Source organism: Sander vitreus, chromosome 17 (assembly GCF_031162955.1).
Source record: "Sander vitreus isolate 19-12246 chromosome 17, sanVit1, whole genome shotgun sequence".
NCBI lineage: Eukaryota > Metazoa > Chordata > Actinopteri > Perciformes > Percidae > Sander > Sander vitreus.
Genome location: NC_135871.1, coordinates 9,367,521 through 9,386,991, shown reverse-complemented (window position 1 = coordinate 9,386,991; position 19,471 = coordinate 9,367,521). Strand labels below are relative to the sequence as shown.

The following is a 19,471-nucleotide window of genomic DNA, read 5'->3' as shown; positions in this document are numbered from 1 at the left end:
AAGCTTTCAGCCCGTTATCATGAGCAATATTTGTGTAAAGAGACTCCACATCTAATGTAACTAAGACACAGTTGTCTGGAACTCTGATGTCACTTAAGGCCTTCAACACATGAGTAGTATCCTGTATATAGGAGGGAAGCTGTTGAGCCAGTGGCTTGATGTGAAAGTCTAGAAATGGCGAGGCTGGTTCTGTAAGAGAGCCATTGGACAATATGATAGGCCTGCCCCGAGGAGATTCAAGAGACTTGTGGACCTTTGGGAGCATGTAGAAGGTGGATATTATAGGAAGAAAGGGTTAGGGTTAGGGTTACTTAATTGAATTCCCGACCCCAAAGAGCACCTTCAAACATCTGACTGAACTTCCTGAGCACCCTGGACTTTCCAAGAAAAAAGACATTGTTAATGTTTGTGATCTGATGATTAAACCTGGAAGGATTATTGGGTACATTTTTTTGGATGTGGGATTTAAACTGTAAAACAAAGAGAACAGTGTCTGGTGTGAAACTGATTTCCTCTCCATCAATTTCACTGAATGATTGAAATAAAACCCTGTTAGTTTGCTGTATCTGCGATGTTGTAGTGACTGGTGTGATGATGTCATTGCTCCTCTCGTCCAGGTGGAGGCGGTGGAGGACAAACAAACACAACTGGTTTCTGAAGGTTTTCATGGGAACAAGGAAATACAGAAGCAGTGAAGAAGCTGCTGTAACATACTGTAACGTTGTTGTTGAGCGAGTCTGTTATCCCAGCTGTGTGTTGAACAGTAGAGAGAGTGTAAAAAGACTGGGTCCCGCTGTATTACTCAGGCTGCACTACAGCGTCTATTCACAGGCGCGATCCCACTACTGAGCGGCACGGGGGCTTTGGCCTGCTCCGTCTCCGGCCTGGGCCGGTGCACCCCTCCTTAGACGACCTGGTGGTCCCGGGCTCCCCCAGGAGCACCATATCGATACCGAACTTAGTGCGGACACCCGATCGGCATAGTCCGCTGCAGCTCAGAACTCCTGAGCTCAAACGATCCGCCAGCCTCAGCCTCCCGGTAACTTGGATTACAGGCGCGCGCCACCGCACCCGGCGATGAACACACATTCTCATCGGGCTTTTAACTTGTACAAATGTGACGTCATCAGGGAGCACAGCGGCAGCTAGCGGAGCAAACACCGCATCGCAGTATTGTATAGGCTGAGGTTCATTCACTGACGGACAATATTTCCTCGACTGCTAGGCTACATACAAGTACAGTGTTCCTATGTGAAATCTTTAGAGCAGTGGTGGAAAGTAGGGTAACTATGCACATTTACTCAAGTAGCATACTGAACTTAATTTTCAGGTAGGCTACTTACATTTCAGGTAGCCTACTACTTAAATAGCCTTTTTATTTTTTTTGCTACTTCATAGCCTAGGCTACTTCTGTTCGACGACCATTCAGAGAGCATTAATGTAGGCCTACTTTTTACTTCACTAGCCTACATCAGAGTGCTAGAGAAAGACAATACAAGTCTCTCTCTATGGCTCTGGCCTACATGTAGGCTATTTGACGGCTGGCTCTGCACCACAGGTGTTTTTTTGTTTTTTTTTAACTCTGGCTGATTAGATTGATGATGTTAGGACTCACTTGGAATAATTGAATGTAGCATCTTTTTTACACTTCTATAGTCTTAGTCATGTGGAGGAATAACCAGTGGTGTAGTCTAATGTATTGTAGGGAGTATACTGTACTGTATATCTATGGGCTTATATATATGGGCCAGAATGGGCCTTGGGGGGTGGGTCTGGGTCAAAGACTTTATTTCCTGCATTCTGACACACTTTAATGCACCAATTTACGGTGGAAATACCTTTAGTTAGCCTATGCGAAGAAGAAATAAAACACAGATGACAAAATTATAATGAAAAGTATGTTGTTACGTGCCATTGCACATTTTTAAATGGGTATATGGAAATCCTGGAGCTTTCTTAGTGGGTATACGGCGTATACCTGCGTATCACGTAGACTACACCACTGGGAATAACACCAGAGAAATGTTTTAGAAAGATATTAGACAGATATATATTAGACAGATATTAGACAGATATATTAGTGATATTAGACAGATATATAGTGTTAAAACACATTCTTAGAGTTATATATGTGTTAGATTAGAACGTAATATACTGTATAAACTATTATAGATTAAAAAATGTAAATATTATTCATTGAACACTGAAACCTTTTGTAAAAAATAAAAATAAAATGAATACACATTTTTAAATCATGACAAATGAATAAATTCAATGATTCTGAAAACTTTTCACGGTCCCCCTGGCAGATGCTACAGACCCCCCCCAACAGGTACAACTAAATCAACAGAGAGGGGAGACACATATCAATCAACGACCCACACAGTGCTGAGAAGAGGTCTAATCAGGCAAGTGAACGCACCTGTGTGCTTTTAAGATTTGGCATAAATTATAGGATCCCTTTGTAAAATATGACACATTATTATTGATTAAACTATACCGAACATTATACAATGCAGTTAAAATGTCCTCTGCATAACAAGTTCATTTACCTTTGATACTTTGAGGACATTTTTCTGGTAATATTTATCTACTTTCACTGAAGTCATATTTTGGTTGCAGCTTTCACTGCAAGACAAGGCAGCTTTATTTATCTGTATAGCACATTTCAGCAACAGGGCAATTCAAAGTGCTTTACATAAAACGTTAAAGAGCAGTTAAAAACAAATTTAAAACAGATAAAAGACGAGCATAAAATTTACAGTGCAGTATAAAAACAAGTTAACCGAGTCTAACTCGGGCCTCCCAGAGGACTTATGTTTTCTGTTGCAACTCAGGTTCCAAACCTGGCCTCCCAGAGGATTTAACCAGGTCCAAACTGGGCCTTCTTGCCACCCATCTTGGCGTGGAAAAAGTATTTATTTGTGTACTGCAGGTACAGCACAGTACTTAGCTGGTATTATTTTAACCTTCAAATCCAATAAGCTAGGTTCGGTGAGAAAACATATCAGTTGTCCATGATCAATATCCAGAGCTACTTTTTTTATCAATATATCTTGTTTGTACATATTTTGTTCTTGTATTTGCCATCATGGTTGTTTAAAGTTTATGATCAAGTCCTTAACTTATCCTATCTCATTTATTCCTTATGTTGTAATTCATATTTGAAGACATGGAGGACTAAAGATAAGAGACTGAGTAACATTTGAAGTATGGAGTCAACCTTCATACATTTAAGACCATTTACATTACAGCTTTGGCTCGATGTTTAAAAACTATTTCTGGAAAGTAAAAAAAAAAACAATCTCACTTAAAATGGCAAAAATGGTGTTGAAGACATTAAATATTACACGAGCAAAGTAATGTACACGAGATGCTTCAGTTTTATGTTCCCAACATTAGACACTTGACAGCAACACAAAAATACAAATAACAGAATGAATCCAGTATAATTTCTCCATTGTGTGTTTGTGAACATAATTAACAAATGAGCAAAACTAAATTGATTATTCACATAATCTCATATGCTGATCTTTGTTTGGTAAAGTATTTGACACTTGCAGCAGACACATTTAGAGCTCACAATTTTAATGAAGAAGTTTAATAACTTACAGCCAGACCATATTCACAAACATTAACACCATAATTAACAGGGTCCCCACTGAATAATGACATCAACAAGACACAAAACACAAACATTAAAACAAAATGAAACTGTAATGTATTCATATTTCATAATTTCGAAACTTCTGCAGCAGAGTGGATGGGGTGTCAGCGGCCCAACGGAAACGTCGATGGCAGTAATCCCCTAAGCAATGATGAGAACAGTCAGTCATTACTGTGACAACAATACATACTCCTGGGTAATCCATAGTAAATAATGAATGGGACAGAAACTGTTTAGACCTGCTGATGTAATACAGTAATGCAATGTTGAATGATCATATTAGTACAGTTTAGAATGTAATACACATTATATGATAATTGGGTTTTTTTTTTATGAAGAAGAGATGTATCATTTAACCAATGTTGGAAGAACAATAACAATATACTAGTGAAAAGAAAATGATCCTGCTTGTCGCTAATTTTAAAACTGACTTCTAACTTTGCAAATTTGTCTACAGGCAACATTATATCTAGTGCATTTGGTCAGTGACCAGCTTTGGTCATGGGAGGAATAGTATAATAAAAACAAATGAAATAAATTGTCATTTTTGCATCTGCTTGGTGTTTGACCAGACATTTGTCAGGGACTGATTTTTCTGTTGGGATACCAGGCTAACCCAAAACAGAAAAGCAGCAGGTACACTTGTGGCCCTCTGGACTGATGCTGAAAACTAGATGACATGAATAAAAACTAACAGCAGGGTCCCAAAAGACAGTTTGAAAAAATAAAAAATAAAGTTTTTTGGTCCAATTCTCAAACTTCAGTGCATTAGAGAGGTTGCCTTGAAGTGCAAAACACAACACTTCACAAAAAAGGGTGTTGGAACGCAGCCCTTTTTTAAACATGAGTGCCATTTTATATTCGATGGCCCTAATGTCACAGCAGAGGGGCACTTTAGGCAACCCAAGTTTTTCCTCTAGTCATCCAGAGTGCTCCTCTGAGTATCATGGGCCTTTCTGGTGTGACCTTAGTGCAAACTACACCCTAACTATGTGAATGGAGAACTACCACTTCTGCATAGCAGGTGTGAACTCTGCTACAAAAGCTACAAATAATAAGGATTCTAGAGGCACTGTTGGAAAGCAGAGTTTTTATGCCGTAATTGGCCGCTTCCATGTTTGTATGTGTTTTGCACTTTAGAAGCAACATTCATTAAAATAAATTGGGTCTCCATACTTTCCATTACTTTGAGAACATTTTGAAATCCACTTACTTGCGGATGGCATGGCATCATATGAAGGGATCCTCGGTGCTTCTTGTTCAGAATGAAGGTCCTCTGCTTGGGAAGTGACAGGGATTTCTGCATCTGAGGCCTCCAACATCGGTTCCTTCTTATTTCTCACAGCCCAGTGCATTGACTGCAAACAGATGACCAAATATATCACCAGATTAACAAAAAAAATTTCAAATCTATACCAAAGTCAACACATTACATACCATTTTTACAGAGTCATTCAAGTCTTGCCAGTCATGAAATGGAATAGTTACTCCACTTCTTCTCCAAAGGTCATAGTTTTTTCTTTTGGTTTCATTGCATAAAACCTCTTTGGCTTCCTGCAGCTTTTGGAAATCTGCCACTGTCAGAAAGAAAGAAAACATCAGGATTCGGAGATGAAACATTATGCTTACCAAATCAGGAGAAATAAATACCCTCTTCTTTGCATTCAGTTGTAAGCAGCTCTTCATTAACATACTTTGCTACGAAGTCAAGACATCGCAAAGAAGCATTAACTATTTGTGGGATAAGTAATCATTAAAAAAAAGGTAATAAAAATAAAAAGTTGGGTTCACCTTGACTTCATATCACAGTTCTGGCTATATATAATGAAATATAAATGTAGTTCCTTTATCTTGTTGGCATTTGAAAATTAATTTTAAATAAACGTGTCAGCAATGGGTCACATATTTACCTGCTCTTGGATTGTCTAGGTGTTTGTCTGGGTGACATGCCAAGGCTCGGATCTTGTATTCATTAAGAATCTGTTCAGTCTGCAAGGAAAAAAGTTAAATAAATAGAATGTCTCTTTGCCATTTTAAATATTTGAAAATCAGAAAACAGTCACTTATTTTATTTTCAAGGAACATTACTGTGGTAAAAAAAAAAAAATAATAATAATAATAATAAAATGTACAGACATTTCTGTGAGGCCACAAAACAAGTTCGAGATCATGAATATTTAAAGGGATATATACCCAGTGATTTTCGGAACCTGGTCTTTTTTTATGTTATCTTGAAAATGATACTGATCGGTTTATTTTGAGGCCTTCAAATGCATCAGCTTACCGCGTGTGACGCAAGTTCTTATTGTTCTTAGGCAATTTAATTTAGACATTTTTAACATAACGTGTTATTGCCATTATTGTTACTGGAATGGTAATGTCTGATGTCCCCATTATGTTCCCTTGTTAAAAAAAATGAATTAAGTACAAATACTGTGGTATAAACCTACTCAGACCATAGACCGTGAATGACGCACGAGTATAGTTCCTCTGACATCTTTTGCTGAAGCATCAACAGGTCTTGCTGGTACTTCATTCATCTTTTGGTTGAACAACTTACAGGTTGCTGATTGTTGGCGACCTCTTAAACCAGTATAGGCTATGTTTTGGTTTGTAGATCTAGACAACCATCATTTCACCCAGCAAATAGGCGGATCCTTAAACCCACTGGCTAGAACTTACCGACGACAATTCGTCACATCCCAATAACCCGTAGTAATCCTCCAAGTCCTCAGGTTTGCAGTTCAAAATAGCCTCCATAAAAAAAATCTTGTATGAAATGTGTAGTTGCTTGTCACGGAGCAGCTTCTGCTATCCTGGATCACAGATGTTCGGTTCAAGGGTTGCTGGTGGGCTCTCCCTTGCTGCTGCTTGTGGGTCACTCACTGACAATATTCTCAAAGTGTATCTTGTTGTTATTTTGTCAGCTAGCTTTGGGTAATTAATGGAGAAACTGCCAAATGGTTCAAAATGTCAAGGGAGAGTGAGATCTCTCCTGAGTTTAGGTACAAATTCAGCGTTCCCTTTTCACCACCATATGACGTATGCTGCATTCAAGTGTCTAAACTAAAGCTCCACACTCAGCTCGAAATTTCGACCATTCCTGGGGGGCATGGAATAAAGACCAAGGTAGTCTTCAGTAATTATAAAACATAATATATAACTCTATGATAAAATACTACTTGGGTTGACTTGGCTACATATCGTATAGGTGGCTGAATGAAAAGTATACGTTTGCAGGAGGCATGTCATTGAGGTTTTTAATTAAAATGTAAACATATACATGTAATACAAAAGTTATAAAATATTTTTATTGACATTGCTCACGTGCTATTATCGATACGCTAACGTCTGCGTTTTACACACAACTTCATGTGGTTAGTCACACAGTCATGAGTGTTTATCTTTGCTCAAAATTCCTCTGACAGCGTTTGAAGGCAGCAATATTTTGTTATGGTTTTACGTCATCGACGTAAAAAAGGGGACGCTCCAGCCGTGACTACTGGTGGAGAAAGAGTCACGTGCGCTATGCAAATGAGACAGCTGTCCGAGAGGAAGGATCTGCTCAACGGCTCTGCGGGCTGAAAATGGCGGACGATGAGACTAGTCTCGGAACGGCCTTTTCAGCCGCCTCCGATATGGAAGAACCTGCCGCGAAAAGGTCAAAAATTAGTCCGGTAACTAACCACGGATTCAAAGTCGCTAAAGCAGAAACATTATCATGCGTCTCTGGGGCTACAGAGAGCTGGGAGCCGGGGGTGAATTGTGCGCAGCCAGCGGAGAAGGAAGCAAAGCCGGTGATGGCGGTAGAGCAGGCCCCAACAACAGCGCTGGGAGGAGACAACAATGGACTGGGACTGCTGGTCTCCGAGCCGCAAAAACCAGTAGTGAAACTACACGACAGCGCTATACTAGGGACAACTGAGGAGAGTGCTGGTATGTAAAAAGACGGACATTTAACAAAGCGTTGAGTTTGTACGCGACATAAAGTGGGCAGTGCTTGTTTTACCAACTTAACCGGCGAGTTTAAAACAGAAGATAAGTTAAGCTAGCTAACGTTAAACACAGTACAGATGTGTTGGTGTTGAGGTATGTGTAACATTGCTTTTCATGACGGCGCCTTCTACTTTTGTTTAGTTAACGCTTAAAATGAAAGAGAAAACACATCTTGTCGGGATTTGACTTCTTCCTTCACGGCACTAACTTAAACTTTGATAGCCACTGAGCATTTGTTAGCCGGTTTATATCTCTTTTCCACTAGAGCTGGGCAATATATCGCTATTTTATCGATATCGTGATATGAGACTAGATATCAGATTTTATATGGCATAAGTGTTGTCTTTTCCTGGTTTTAAAGGCTGCATTACAGTAAAGTTATGTCATTTTTCTGAACTTACCAGACTGTTGTAACTGTTCTATTATTTGCCTTTACCCACTTAATCATTATATCCACATTACTGATGATTATTGATCAAAAATCTCATTGTGTAAATATTTTGTGAAAGCACTAATAGGTATTTGGTCAAAAATATTGTGATATTTGATTTTCTTCATATCTCCCAGCCCTATTTTCCACTAACATTCACTTAGGTAAACCACACCACAATGAGGTTGTCGGGTATTGGTTGTAAATGATCATAGAGGTTATTAGAGGTACACCACTTGTCTCTAGTTTTATTTGTTCATTTTAAAAACTTCTCTGTGCTCAGATTTCCTTGGACGTGACGATCTTCCCTCCTACGGTCTGGCTGTCACGCCGGACCACATCAACGAGGAGGACGACGACAGATCCTCACATGCAAGCTCCAGCGACTGGACACCTCAACCGCAAATAGGTAACTAGTTAGGAAGTCTCGCTTGCCAGACCGATCTCCACAGCGCTGAGGAGTAGCTAAACTAGTTAGGTGATTTTGAGAAGCATATTGCAAAAACTTAAAATTTGCCTGCAGCGGCTTTTATTACTCCTCTGATATTATGTAATTAGTATGAAGAAAATAGCTTACATTACCTTTTTTATAGTTGCAGGCAGTAAAACGGCACATTGTAGAATACAATAAGATAAGATATACTTTATTGTCCCCGAAGGGAAATTTGTTTTGGACTCTGTCCATTCTGCAGCGTTACAAAGACAACACAGAATACAAAAAGTACAGAGTAGACAACAGATACAAATATCTCTCAGCACATATTCTCATGCAACACAACATGCTTCCATATACATATAATAAGCACATTAACTACTCCTTTCATTGGCAATTCTCATTAAACAACCCCGTCGGCTGTATTCTCTGCAATAAGTGTGGCACAGCCCTTGCACAGTACGATATTGCACAGCTAACATATTGCCCGAACCCAATAGCCTACATATCGCACAAATTCCACTGACAATGCCCAACCTCGATAGACTACGTATTGGACAAATAACATAACACACAACCGAATAGCCTACGTATTGCGCAACTAACCTATTGCACAATCCCCAATAGCCTAACGTATTGCACAATGACATGATGCACAACCCCAAATAGCCTACGTATTGCACAACTAACATACTGCACAACCCCAATAGCCTATGTATTGCACAAATGACATAAATGACACCCCCAGTAGCCCACATATACTGACTGAGATGTTGTATTCTCGGCCAGGTTCCTACAGTTTCATCCAGCAACACATCAGAGAGACCGATCCGAGGACCATTCTGAGGGATTTGCTGCCTGAGACTGTACTCCCACCAGATTTAGATGACATGACATTGTGGCAGATTATCATTAACATCTCAGAACCTCCAAAAAGAAAGAAGCGGAAAGATATCAACACCTTAGAAGATGTGGTCAGGCTACTCCATGAAAGTAAAAGGATCCTTGTGCTGACTGGAGCTGGGGTAAGCATTTACAGTAATAGTATACAATGGTGCTGTTTGAATTGATGATGTGTTTAAGTAAATACATAATATCAGTGTCCATGCTATTAAGCCAAAATGCCTGTATGCTTTTTTTGTTTTGTAGGTGTCGGTTTCATGTGGAATACCAGACTTTCGCTCCAGAGATGGAATTTATGCACGGCTTGCTGTAGATTTTCCTGATCTTCCAGACCCTCAAGCTATGTTTGACATTGAATACTTCAGACGGGACCCAAGACCCTTTTTCAAGTTTGCTAAGGTTTGTTCATTGTGTCCATTTGCTTTTCTGCAAATCAAAGTTGAAAGCAATACATACAAAAAAAAAATCTGGGTGTATTATGTAATAAGATTTTTAATATTAATCTATTTAAAATTCAACACGTAAACCTTTTGCAAGGTGCTACAGAAATGATAATGCATAGATACAGAAGCTTCCACACACATTAGGCTCTGCATACCCATGTTACCTTACAGGGTTTTGGTCACACAGTGAATGCAAGTAAGGAGAACATAACTGAAAAGTGACATATACTTTAGAGTGTGCATCATATTTTCTACATTGTATCCTTCCATTTTTGTAGTACACACACATAGTACTAATATGATACATGTCATGTTTACCCTTGAGCACATAGATGAGATGCATGCCCGTGGCATGAAGAAGGTCTATGACCAGACGTTTGTAATGTAATATAGTGCATAAGGCCCTTGTGTGCAGAAAATGTCTTTGGTGTATATATTGTGTTCTTAAAGAGGATACAGAACTTGTTTAAGACTTTTCTAAAGCGCTCTGTGCAGGGAACCTTTTTAAAGCCTCATTTCACCCAGTCACCTGCAGTTATGAGGTTGAAGTTGTTCTTAGGCTATTGGGCTGCATTTGTATTCATTTGGCGTTAAAAGGTCTGGTTTGTGTTCTAAGACTAAGCTTGTTCAGGCTTTAAACAAAAACAGAGATTTAAAAGTTGTTCAAAGGTGTTCCAGATGAAGGGTGCAGAGAAGCCAGTACAGGGGTGATAATTTGTGATTTATATTAAGCTTTAGAGTTAGTCCACAAGTGTTGAATGCATCATCTTTGTTACAGGAGATCTACCCTGGTCAGTTCCAGCCGTCACCCTGTCACAAATTCATATCCATGATGGATAAGCAGGGGAAACTGCTGCGCAATTACACACAAAACATTGATACATTAGAACAAGTGGCTGGAGTTCTGCGGATTATCCAGTGTCATGGTAAGTGATACAGCTAACGGATGAGTCTTGTTTATTTTTTTCCCCCTATATTTCTGTCCATGGTGATGGTGAAAGTCAATAATAACTTTTATTTCAGGGTCGTTTGCAACTGCTTCCTGTCTCGTCTGTAAACACAAAGTGGATTGTGAAGCTATAAGAGAAGACATCTTTAACCAGGTATTTCTAAGATAACACATTTAAATGCACTATTGGACACTATTGCATACGCTACAAACACCCGCAACAATGGAAATGCGCAAACCGCGCAACATCCAACATTTCATTGTTATTGCATGAACATACTCAACAAGCAACTTCCAATGAATCAACTTGCAGAGCCCAAATAAAGTGATACGAGTACATTTGCTGTGTACGAGAGCTTGTGTATGCCGTACACTTGGTGTCAGCACTTGTTCCAAAACTGTAGCAGTACTATTCCAGGAGTGGGGGCAGGAAAATTGATGCTCATCAAGCAATTTATTTATTTATTGCCCTTTTTTAGGAGTAGCATGACATTTGGGAATCACTTCAGTAGTATTTGTAGTACTCGTGCAACTACAGCATATTGTAAATCTATATAAGTGTCATCAGTATTGTCCAGACATGCTGAAGGTAAAGCATCGTGATTGGAAGCATCAATCAGTGTCATTAACTCTGCAGTCAATGTTCGTAGTGCTGGTGTTCTATTAATTATAGAGAAAAGGTGTCTTAACATACTGTAAATAAAGCTTGTGGTGTGTTGGTTCCTCCAAATTAGAAATCAAAACATTTTTGAAATATTATTGACCTCCACTGTATTGGGCGTGTAGCAGTAGTTACAGCAGAAACTATTTCAAGGTAAACTTCATTAACCCAAATAGAGAAATTCAGGTGCTGATACACAAGAAAAGTCATAAAGACATATGTTTTCTTAACTAGATACCACCAGGGGTAGGAAGGAAAACATGTATTGTATTATTCTATTTCTTTGTATATTTTGCAGTTTGGGTGGGGGTTTTTTGTGTCGTGAATATGTTTTGAAATGTTTGTGGTTTTCAGGTCCAGCACAAACTGACTATAATAACCACAAGCAGAGAGAATCAAATTAAACATACCTTACAGACAGCAAACCTCTCTCCCCAAAGATTTTGCACCGTGCATCAATACAACTGTACAACAGTCAGTCGATGGAAATAACTCAGGGTGGTACAGCTGTCTACTTTGAGGACATTGGCTGGTAATGTGGATGTTATAGACCTGCAACCCTTAAATAAATAAAGATCAAATTTGGCATGGCACTCCTTTTTTAACAATTTTGTTTTAATGCTAATAACGTAAATCCATCCTGTAGGTTGTCCCTCATTGTCCACGGTGTCCAGATATTCCCCTGGCAATCATGAAACCTGACATCGTCTTCTTTGGAGAGAATCTTCCAGAAATGTTCCACAGAGCCATGAAGCAGGATAAAGACGAGGTGGACCTCTTGATTGTCATTGGCTCTTCACTTAAAGTCCGACCAGTTGCCCTCATCCCAAGTATGTTTTGTTCAGATGAATGGGTTTCTGTTTCCTATTGTGCCTGCAATTAACCCTAACATACAATACATACCGTTTTTCTCTTTATCCCATCCAGACTCCATTCCTCATGGAGTGCCTCAGGTCTTGATCAATAGGGAGCAGCTGCCTCACCTCAACTTTGACGTGGAGCTACTTGGGGACTGTGATGTCATCGTCAACGAACTCTGCCATCGGTTGGGTGGGGACTTTGAGCAGCTCTGCTACAACACAGTAAGACTCACAGAGACCACGGAGAAACCCCCTCGGTTAACAGACCAGCCACCAGGTGAGGCCTTGCCTGCTTCCAGCGATGCAGCTCAGGAGGAGCAGAAGCAGCACAGTACAGACTCCGTAACTAAGCCTTCAGAGGAGACAGAAAGTCCGAATGTCACAGACACTGCTGGTAATAATGTTACACCTCCAGAGCCTTGTCCAAATGCTCAGTGTCCCAGTGAAGAGACGGCTGAGCCCTCAGAGTTACCAGCAGAAGACGCACCAAAAGAGGAGGCCGCTGGAGTAAAGAGCCAAACCTCCAACCTTGAATTTCGTAGACGATGCTGGATGAGTCGAATCAACAGAAGTCCAATCAGCAAACGCCTTGAAAGTAAGCTTTAGACTATGGTAGAGATAACAACACTGTTTATTTTGTATATATTTGTATATAATATAAATATATTTTATATTTTGCTGTATTTGTAAATGAGACATAGGTGTGTTTAAACACGTGCTAATCCATTCATCCCATTAATTAGAGCTTTTCTCAATATTTTTTTTTCCTCATGCAGCAGGAAAAATGCATGTTAGTCCATATATTTTATTATTTATTTATTAATTGTATCATTTATTTATTTAAAATATTCTCCAGACATTGATTTCAGTACTGTAAATTGTTTGTATTGTTTCCCACAGCAGGCCAGTACCTGTTTCAAGCACCAAATCACTATATCTTCCATGGGGCTGAGGTCTACTCCGACTCTGAAGACGAAACGTCGAGCTCCTGTGGAAGTGACAGTGACGAGTCTGAATGCAGTGCAGATGGGGCGGAAGAAGACAGCGAGCCAGAGGACGCTGACACATTAGCAGCAGATGAAGAGACATGCCTAAGAGACACAATACAACACACTTTAGCCAATGAGGCCACTTCAAGTGTGCACACAGACAATACTTCTGAAAAAACTCAGAGCACCACACACCTTTAAATGTAAAATACCCAGTCGACAAAGCACTAATTATCTTTTTTTATTATTATATATATATATATATATATATATGTTTCGTATATTTTTGACTCCTCAACCTTACTATTATTTTTCATAAAGTTGAAATTGCGTGACGTTTTGTGAATATGCAGCAATTTTTTTTTTTTGTGTGTGCCCAGTTTGATCACATGCATTGGGTCTGAAACCTCATACTGTATACCACATGCTAAAGAATGCAGTATTAGGATTTCTTTCGATGTGCTCATCTCATTTTTATTCACATTTTGAGAACTTCTTCTGAGACATCCAGATACAAGCAAACACTTCAAATTTCTCAGCCCCTAGTGTGAAGTCAGCTGTGGTCTGATGATGTTTAAAGTCGGTTCATTGTTACCATTGGGAAACATACATATGTAAGCCGACTGCTAAATAGTGGGTACAATGAGTTTCAGACACATACATAAATCTTCAGATGGTTTACTTGAACACATTGTCTAACTTACAATATAAATGTTCAGCCCTGTCCTTTTCATGAGGGTGAAAGCTAGAAAAAAAGAACAGTACTCTTTAATTTCAGACCAAAGAACACTTTATCAACACGCTCCTATGTTGTCATAAGCTTTGTATGTTTAACCTGTCATTTAAATCTTGGAAAAAAATATAACAATTGAAAAGGTGTTCCCTTCTGACATGTGGCAGCTACTTTATATGCTCAAGCCTTATTTTTATACTCTGGTGTGAGACGTACTCATCAAAGAGTAGATGATAGTTTATATCTGTACGAAGTTATACTAAGTTGTAATATTAAGCCTATGAAAGATATTCAGAGTTCACATTGAAAAATGGCGCTCTTTCCCTTCTTATAAAAGCGATTTTCTTGCCCATGTCACTTTTCATAGAACATAACGTTAAAACAGTTTCATTGATTATACAGAGGAGTCTTTTGCCTGTTAAGATTACGTTTTGGTAAATAGACATATTTGAACCAATTTGAGGTCTACGCCAACACGTTCACATACCAATTACAAGGTAATCTTTTGTTTACGGTTTAAGGAAAGAATAATTTTTTTACATCCTTGTTATCTCTTCTGGGGTTCTCAGTAAAAAAAAAGAATGAAACACACTGATGACTAATTTCTGTTATTTCATACACATCAGGTAAGCGTTCAAATTAACATCTTCAACGTGTTGTTGCCTTGTTGCAGACATGAATAGCGCGCCATCTAGCGCCCGTGGCTCACCTGACAGTTCCTCATTCAACTTTACGGGCCTTTTAAAGGGTGAGAGGGTTTCTACGAGAAACAACGACTGAGTTACATTTCAACATTTTTTTTATTCGGAGAAACGTGTCTTTATAACAGCAATACAGTGCAATTTGTAAGGATTTAACGTTAGTAGGTTGTCGACGGAGGGGTGGGGGGCGGGGTACTAAGTTTGTGGAATGCCATTGCTCAACGTCAGTCTGCGCATGCCTAGTACGGTAATAATTGGTTTCTACCTAATTTAGCTGTAATGCCAACCTAGTCAATCTGTTAAAAGTCTGTTAATTAATATTTAGTCTTTAAACACTTGTACACAGTCTTGTTGACTAACTTCACCATACATGAGGTATAGGAACTTTCTTTATTCAGCTAAAGTCTTTGGAACTACATTTCCCTGATTTCTCTCAGCTGTCCCGTTATACGACGTGTCGTAAAATGCAGTTAACAGCAAAAACGAGATGGACACCACCAAAGACGCCTGACAGTTTTTGACTTTATCCCTAATTGTTATCTGAAATGTTTATGTAGTGACGCCAGGCTTCAGCTCACATAAGCGGTTGTGAAAATGGAAGCCATGGAAGATGACAGTTTGGACATAAAAGACGACCATAACCACAACTATTGTGCGAGCAGCGGCAGCAGCAGCAGCAGCAGCAGCAGTAGTAGTAGTAGTAGTAGTAGTAGTAGTAATAATAATAATAAAGTCCGCACCTATCTGAGAAGCCAGTTGTCGGTTGTAACAACGGTCCCGCAACCTGCCGGTCCACCGGTGCCGGGTGGAGAACCGGGGACTCGACGAGAGAAACTGTGGTCCGGCAGCACCGTGGGGTCAAAGTTAATGGACTCGGATTCAGGCAGCGAGAGCAGCGAAGTCAGCGAGACTGACTGCACGGCTCTGCCACCCGCTGTTGAGGGCAATCTCACCCTCGATTCTAACGTTACTTCCAAGTTCCGTAAGTTGACAAAAGATTACTGTGACAGCAGGGCCTGATATCCTGTAGTCACTCAGCAGTTCGGCCTGCTGCAATATTACTAATATGTGCCCACTGATGCTCCTGGCAGCAGACAGTCGTCAGTTGGTCTGTTAGGCCAGAATCAGGTGCCTGAAATAATTTCAAACCTGACCAGTTCTCTTTTCACTCAGTTCTGAATGCAATGGCTGTAGAAGACTACCGGAAAAACCACTGGCCAAACCTGGAGAAAGCAATTGACCGTCTTCTGATTCAGAATCCCACGGACCACATCTCGGTTTCTTATGCACAGATATACAGGTAAGACAATATAGGTAAGCACACACCTGAGCTGGCCAGATTTCCCTACAGTTTGTGATGTCTGTTGCCTCGACGAGCCCCATAAGGTTGCCATGTGCATCACTGATCATTTTTAGTTGACTGAAATGCTGCGTTTCTACTTTGCTTTGTTTTCCTAGTTACGTCTACAAGTGTGTTTGCCAGCAGCACTCAGAGCTGCTCTACAATGATTTGACATTAAAAATAACAAACCACCTGGAACAGGTTTCCACCCATCTACAAGTAAGCAAATCCAAATAAGCAAGGGTATTTTTATATAGGCTACAGTATACAGAAGCCAAATTGACTAACACTTGTATTATTGTTTTCCAGGCCAGTCCACCTGAGGACTTCATTGAGAACTTTAATGTTGCGTTGACGCAATACACAGCTTCTCTTCAATGTATAGTTCCTGTATTTATGTACTTGGTAGGCATCTTGTTTTTGTTAAATGTCTGTTGTAAAGATAACATAGAACTTTGAATATTAGGTGAAATTTCTAGTGCATTCCGTGCCACCAAGTATAAGCCCTGTGCTACGGTGTCACCCTCCTATTAATTGTTTTTTCACGTTCAATGTTTTCAGAACAAGTTCTACATCGAGTCGAAGCTGAACAGAGACCTAAGGGAGGATCTGATGAAGCTGTTTGCTGATCACGTCGCAGAAATACATGTGAACACACTGATGCGTGAGTGTATCCCTTCATTTGAAGCCCTGATGGCTGTCATGCCATTTGAAAATTGTTCCTCTGTTGTAATAGTGAACAAAAGCTGTCATCTACACTTGGTTATATCAAGGGCAGATGTTTTGTCTCAGCCCATTGTGCTGTTGTCTCGTATCCTGGAAAGCACAGGATTTTTGATTCAGGACGTGGTGAACCGCACATACAGAAGACTTCATTCCTTTCTAACACAAACAACTCTAAATATATTTTTCTTTTGAATTACTTCTTTTCTTGTTCAGCTCTTCTTATCAAAGCTCATTCCATGCCGTTTCAAGTGCAGCCATCTACAATGGCCAGTGTGGTTAAAGGCCTCTACAGCCTCCGTCCAGGTGAGCTATTTTCATTGTTTTTGAGGATTGTATTGTCTGTTTTAATGTCATTTTAAGGGCCAGTCCATTATTTTGATAGGTTTTTATTGTGAACCTGTAAGTATTCAAATCCGAACATTCACATTTTGGTCAGTGAGTATGTTTTAGCGTCAAAATGCTGTTTTTCCCGAGCCCTTCTAAAAACGTTTCCCCACATGACCTGACTAAGGTCTGTATGATGATGTTGCTTCACTGGTACAGAATAGTAACTTGGGTAGCGGTTGGCACGGACCCACGTATGGAGAAGCAGACAGGAAGCTAAGCAATGTACCGCTGTGGACGCCCCGTTAGGTCGGATCTGAAAGTCGCACAGTAACACAAACTAACTAGTCTATATCCACGACGTTCCACTTCCGGGATTGCTCCATTGCAGAAGGAAATTCCGCCGGATTTCACTCATTTAGGCCGGATATCCGTTACCCAGGGCTTTCTTGTGTTGTGTTGATTTTAAACTCCGGTCGATTTCTGAGGACTATGGTTAACCTTTTCTCAGATCTCTGCAGGGTAAATCCAGACAGCTGGCTAGACTATCTGTCCAAAATGAGTTTTCTGGTGCACGACTAAAAACAACTTTTGAACGTATACGCGTTCCACCAAAACAAGTTCCTTCCCGAGGCTATTTAGCAGAGGCGCCCATGACGATTGTGATTGCTTTAAAGAAATGCCAATAAACCAGAGCACGTTTTCCTCCCATCCCGGAATACTGTGTGGACTCACCAGACCCTCGTCCACAGTGCTGTGGAGGAAGGTCTGGCAATGCGAGACTACAAACTAATTAAACGAGGCAGCGATAGCATCTCTCGTGTTCTGCGAGGTAAACTTACTGTTTTTGTCAACAGAGTCTGGTAGCTTTGAGTAGAGTGATATGTACTGCTGTGGAAAGGGGTACCAGAAACGTATTTGCCACCTAAAAAAAAAAAAAAAAAAAAAAAAAAGGACCACCTAAAAAGTTGAAGTTATATGCTATATTTACAATATTTTCCACCACTTTACCTTGCTGTCAGACAGCCCTTTCAGACAGGGAACTGAAGCCATTAGATCACTCTCTTCAAATCCACCACACTCCATTGACGAAAACAGTAATTTCACCTCGCCGAACACAGGAGTTGCTGGTCTAACATTAGCACTGCCAAAGGTGGCGTCTACAGCAGTTACATTACATTGTTACATTGCTTAGCTTCTGTGACGTATCTCCAAACTTAGCACAGGTAACGTTTTCGGCTAGAGTAGGCATTCAAATTATTCATAACCTTATTGATTAGCTTACTGTGGTAACCCACGTCACTGCTTTATACTAAAGGCTGAAAAACACGGAAAAGAATGATGGATGGACTCTGCCTTTTAAGTGCGTCTCTGCTGCAAGCTAATGTCATCTTTTTGCCTTGACTACAGCACACAAAACCGACATATTGGTTTATTTCCTCCACCTTCAGAATAAGCTGCACTACATGTGTTCTACCGTTTCATTTGGTCTCCTCTTTCAGACTGGGCCCAGTTAGCCCCGGATCTCTTCTCTGGGTTTATTCCCCAGATCAACCCTCCTGCTGTGGAGTCTCTTCTTCCTGACTACGCCGCTCATGACCAGAAGTTACAGATGGAGCTCTCCATGAACGGATTTCCGCGGTCTGTTTTTCCTGAGGCGTCAGTGTCTCAGTTAGCCACAGTCTGAAATATAAACGCATCTTTTAGTTGACGCCCTTCACTTTGAATCACTGATGTCGATGCGTTTTTTTGTTTGTTTTCCAGAGGTGACCAGTCTCGCAAACGGGCCAGCGATGACTCCTGATAGCAGAGCCGGCGTCACCAGATTTGTTGCAGAACTATTACTGTGCCTCCTACATCTTTCTCACGAGTTGGCCTACTGCACTAGGTACAATGTTGACAATGTGTCAGTTTCATCTCTCTCGACTCACACATCACTGTGAACAACAAAAGGGTTGTTGAGCAGAGGCTTAATCTTACAGCACTAAAAACCCACACAGACTTCCATTATGGTGCTTTCCTGTGTGATTATGATGCATCCAGCTTCAGTATTTGTAGGATGCTGCCGTGTGCTCTGAGATGGGTTTCTTAGTGTTCTCCTCATTTTGAAGAGTGCCTCCATGGTGCCTTCTGATCGGATATCCTAATGAGGGATAGGCTGATGATGAGTATTTCATTCCTAACCTTTAACATGGAAGTGTCTTTGTTTTTTTGGGGGGGTTTTTATAGACTGGGCTAATCAAGACTTTCTATTGCTGCTAATAATACTGTCCATGTGGTAATACTACAACTCCCTCAGTTTCACCCACTGTGT

General features: G+C 40.2%; 3 protein-coding genes across 3 annotated transcripts; 2 read left to right on the top strand and 1 right to left on the bottom strand.

Moving 5' to 3' along the window:
- Window positions 1-3,363: 3,363 nt before the first annotated feature.
- On the bottom strand, window positions 3,364-6,723 carry dnajc12 (DnaJ (Hsp40) homolog, subfamily C, member 12). The gene is made up of 5 exons (XM_078272830.1): window positions 6,350-6,723; window positions 5,578-5,656; window positions 5,105-5,244; window positions 4,881-5,025; window positions 3,364-3,808 (listed from the first exon to the last, which is right to left on the bottom strand). The coding sequence occupies exons 1-5, from the start codon at window positions 6,425-6,427 to the stop codon at window positions 3,726-3,728; spliced, it is 525 nt and encodes a 174-aa protein (XP_078128956.1). The 5' UTR covers window positions 6,428-6,723; the 3' UTR covers window positions 3,364-3,725.
- Window positions 6,724-7,204: 481 nt separating this feature from the next.
- sirt1 (sirtuin 1) lies at window positions 7,205-13,666 on the top strand. The gene is made up of 9 exons (XM_078272826.1): window positions 7,205-7,603; window positions 8,377-8,502; window positions 9,316-9,551; window positions 9,676-9,828; window positions 10,651-10,798; window positions 10,896-10,975; window positions 12,129-12,312; window positions 12,410-12,937; window positions 13,243-13,666. Exons 1-9 carry the CDS (start codon window positions 7,255-7,257, stop codon window positions 13,530-13,532), a joined length of 2,094 nt encoding a protein of 697 aa, XP_078128952.1. The 5' UTR covers window positions 7,205-7,254; the 3' UTR covers window positions 13,533-13,666.
- Window positions 13,667-15,015: 1,349 nt separating this feature from the next.
- On the top strand, window positions 15,016-19,148 carry cacul1 (CDK2 associated cullin domain 1). Its single transcript, XM_078273126.1, has 8 exons — window positions 15,016-15,747; window positions 15,939-16,065; window positions 16,224-16,326; window positions 16,417-16,512; window positions 16,669-16,771; window positions 17,047-17,136; window positions 18,660-18,798; window positions 18,922-19,148. The coding sequence occupies exons 1-8, from the start codon at window positions 15,360-15,362 to the stop codon at window positions 18,959-18,961; spliced, it is 1,086 nt and encodes a 361-aa protein (XP_078129252.1). The 5' UTR covers window positions 15,016-15,359; the 3' UTR covers window positions 18,962-19,148.
- Window positions 19,149-19,471: the final 323 nt, after the last annotated feature.

What these genes read in the sequence shown, in the direction of transcription:
- cacul1 (XM_078273126.1), top strand. Translation starts at nt 15,360, where the DNA reads ATGGAAGCCATGGAAGATGACAGTTTGGACATAAAAGACGACCATAAC. An exon ending in TAACGTTACTTCCAAGTTCC is followed by an intron (nt 15,748 to 15,938) that starts GTAAGTTGACAA and finishes CTTTTCACTCAG; the next exon opens with TTCTGAATGCAATGGCTGTA. An exon ending in CCTCTACAGCCTCCGTCCAG is followed by an intron (nt 17,137 to 18,659) that starts GTGAGCTATTTT and finishes CTCCTCTTTCAG; the next exon opens with ACTGGGCCCAGTTAGCCCCG.
- sirt1 (XM_078272826.1), top strand. Translation starts at nt 7,255, where the DNA reads ATGGCGGACGATGAGACTAGTCTCGGAACGGCCTTTTCAGCCGCCTCC. An exon ending in GACACCTCAACCGCAAATAG is followed by an intron (nt 8,503 to 9,315) that starts GTAACTAGTTAG and finishes ATTCTCGGCCAG; the next exon opens with GTTCCTACAGTTTCATCCAG. An exon ending in GAGAAGACATCTTTAACCAG is followed by an intron (nt 10,976 to 12,128) that starts GTATTTCTAAGA and finishes TCCATCCTGTAG; the next exon opens with GTTGTCCCTCATTGTCCACG.
- dnajc12 (XM_078272830.1), bottom strand. Translation starts at nt 6,427, where the DNA reads ATGGAGGCTATTTTGAACTGCAAACCTGAGGACTTGGAGGATTACTAC. An exon ending in GATGTGACGAATTGTCGTCG is followed by an intron (nt 5,657 to 6,349) that starts GTAAGTTCTAGC and finishes TTTTCCTTGCAG; the next exon opens with ACTGAACAGATTCTTAATGA. An exon ending in TGATGCCATGCCATCCGCAA is followed by an intron (nt 3,809 to 4,880) that starts GTAAGTGGATTT and finishes ATCATTGCTTAG; the next exon opens with GGGATTACTGCCATCGACGT.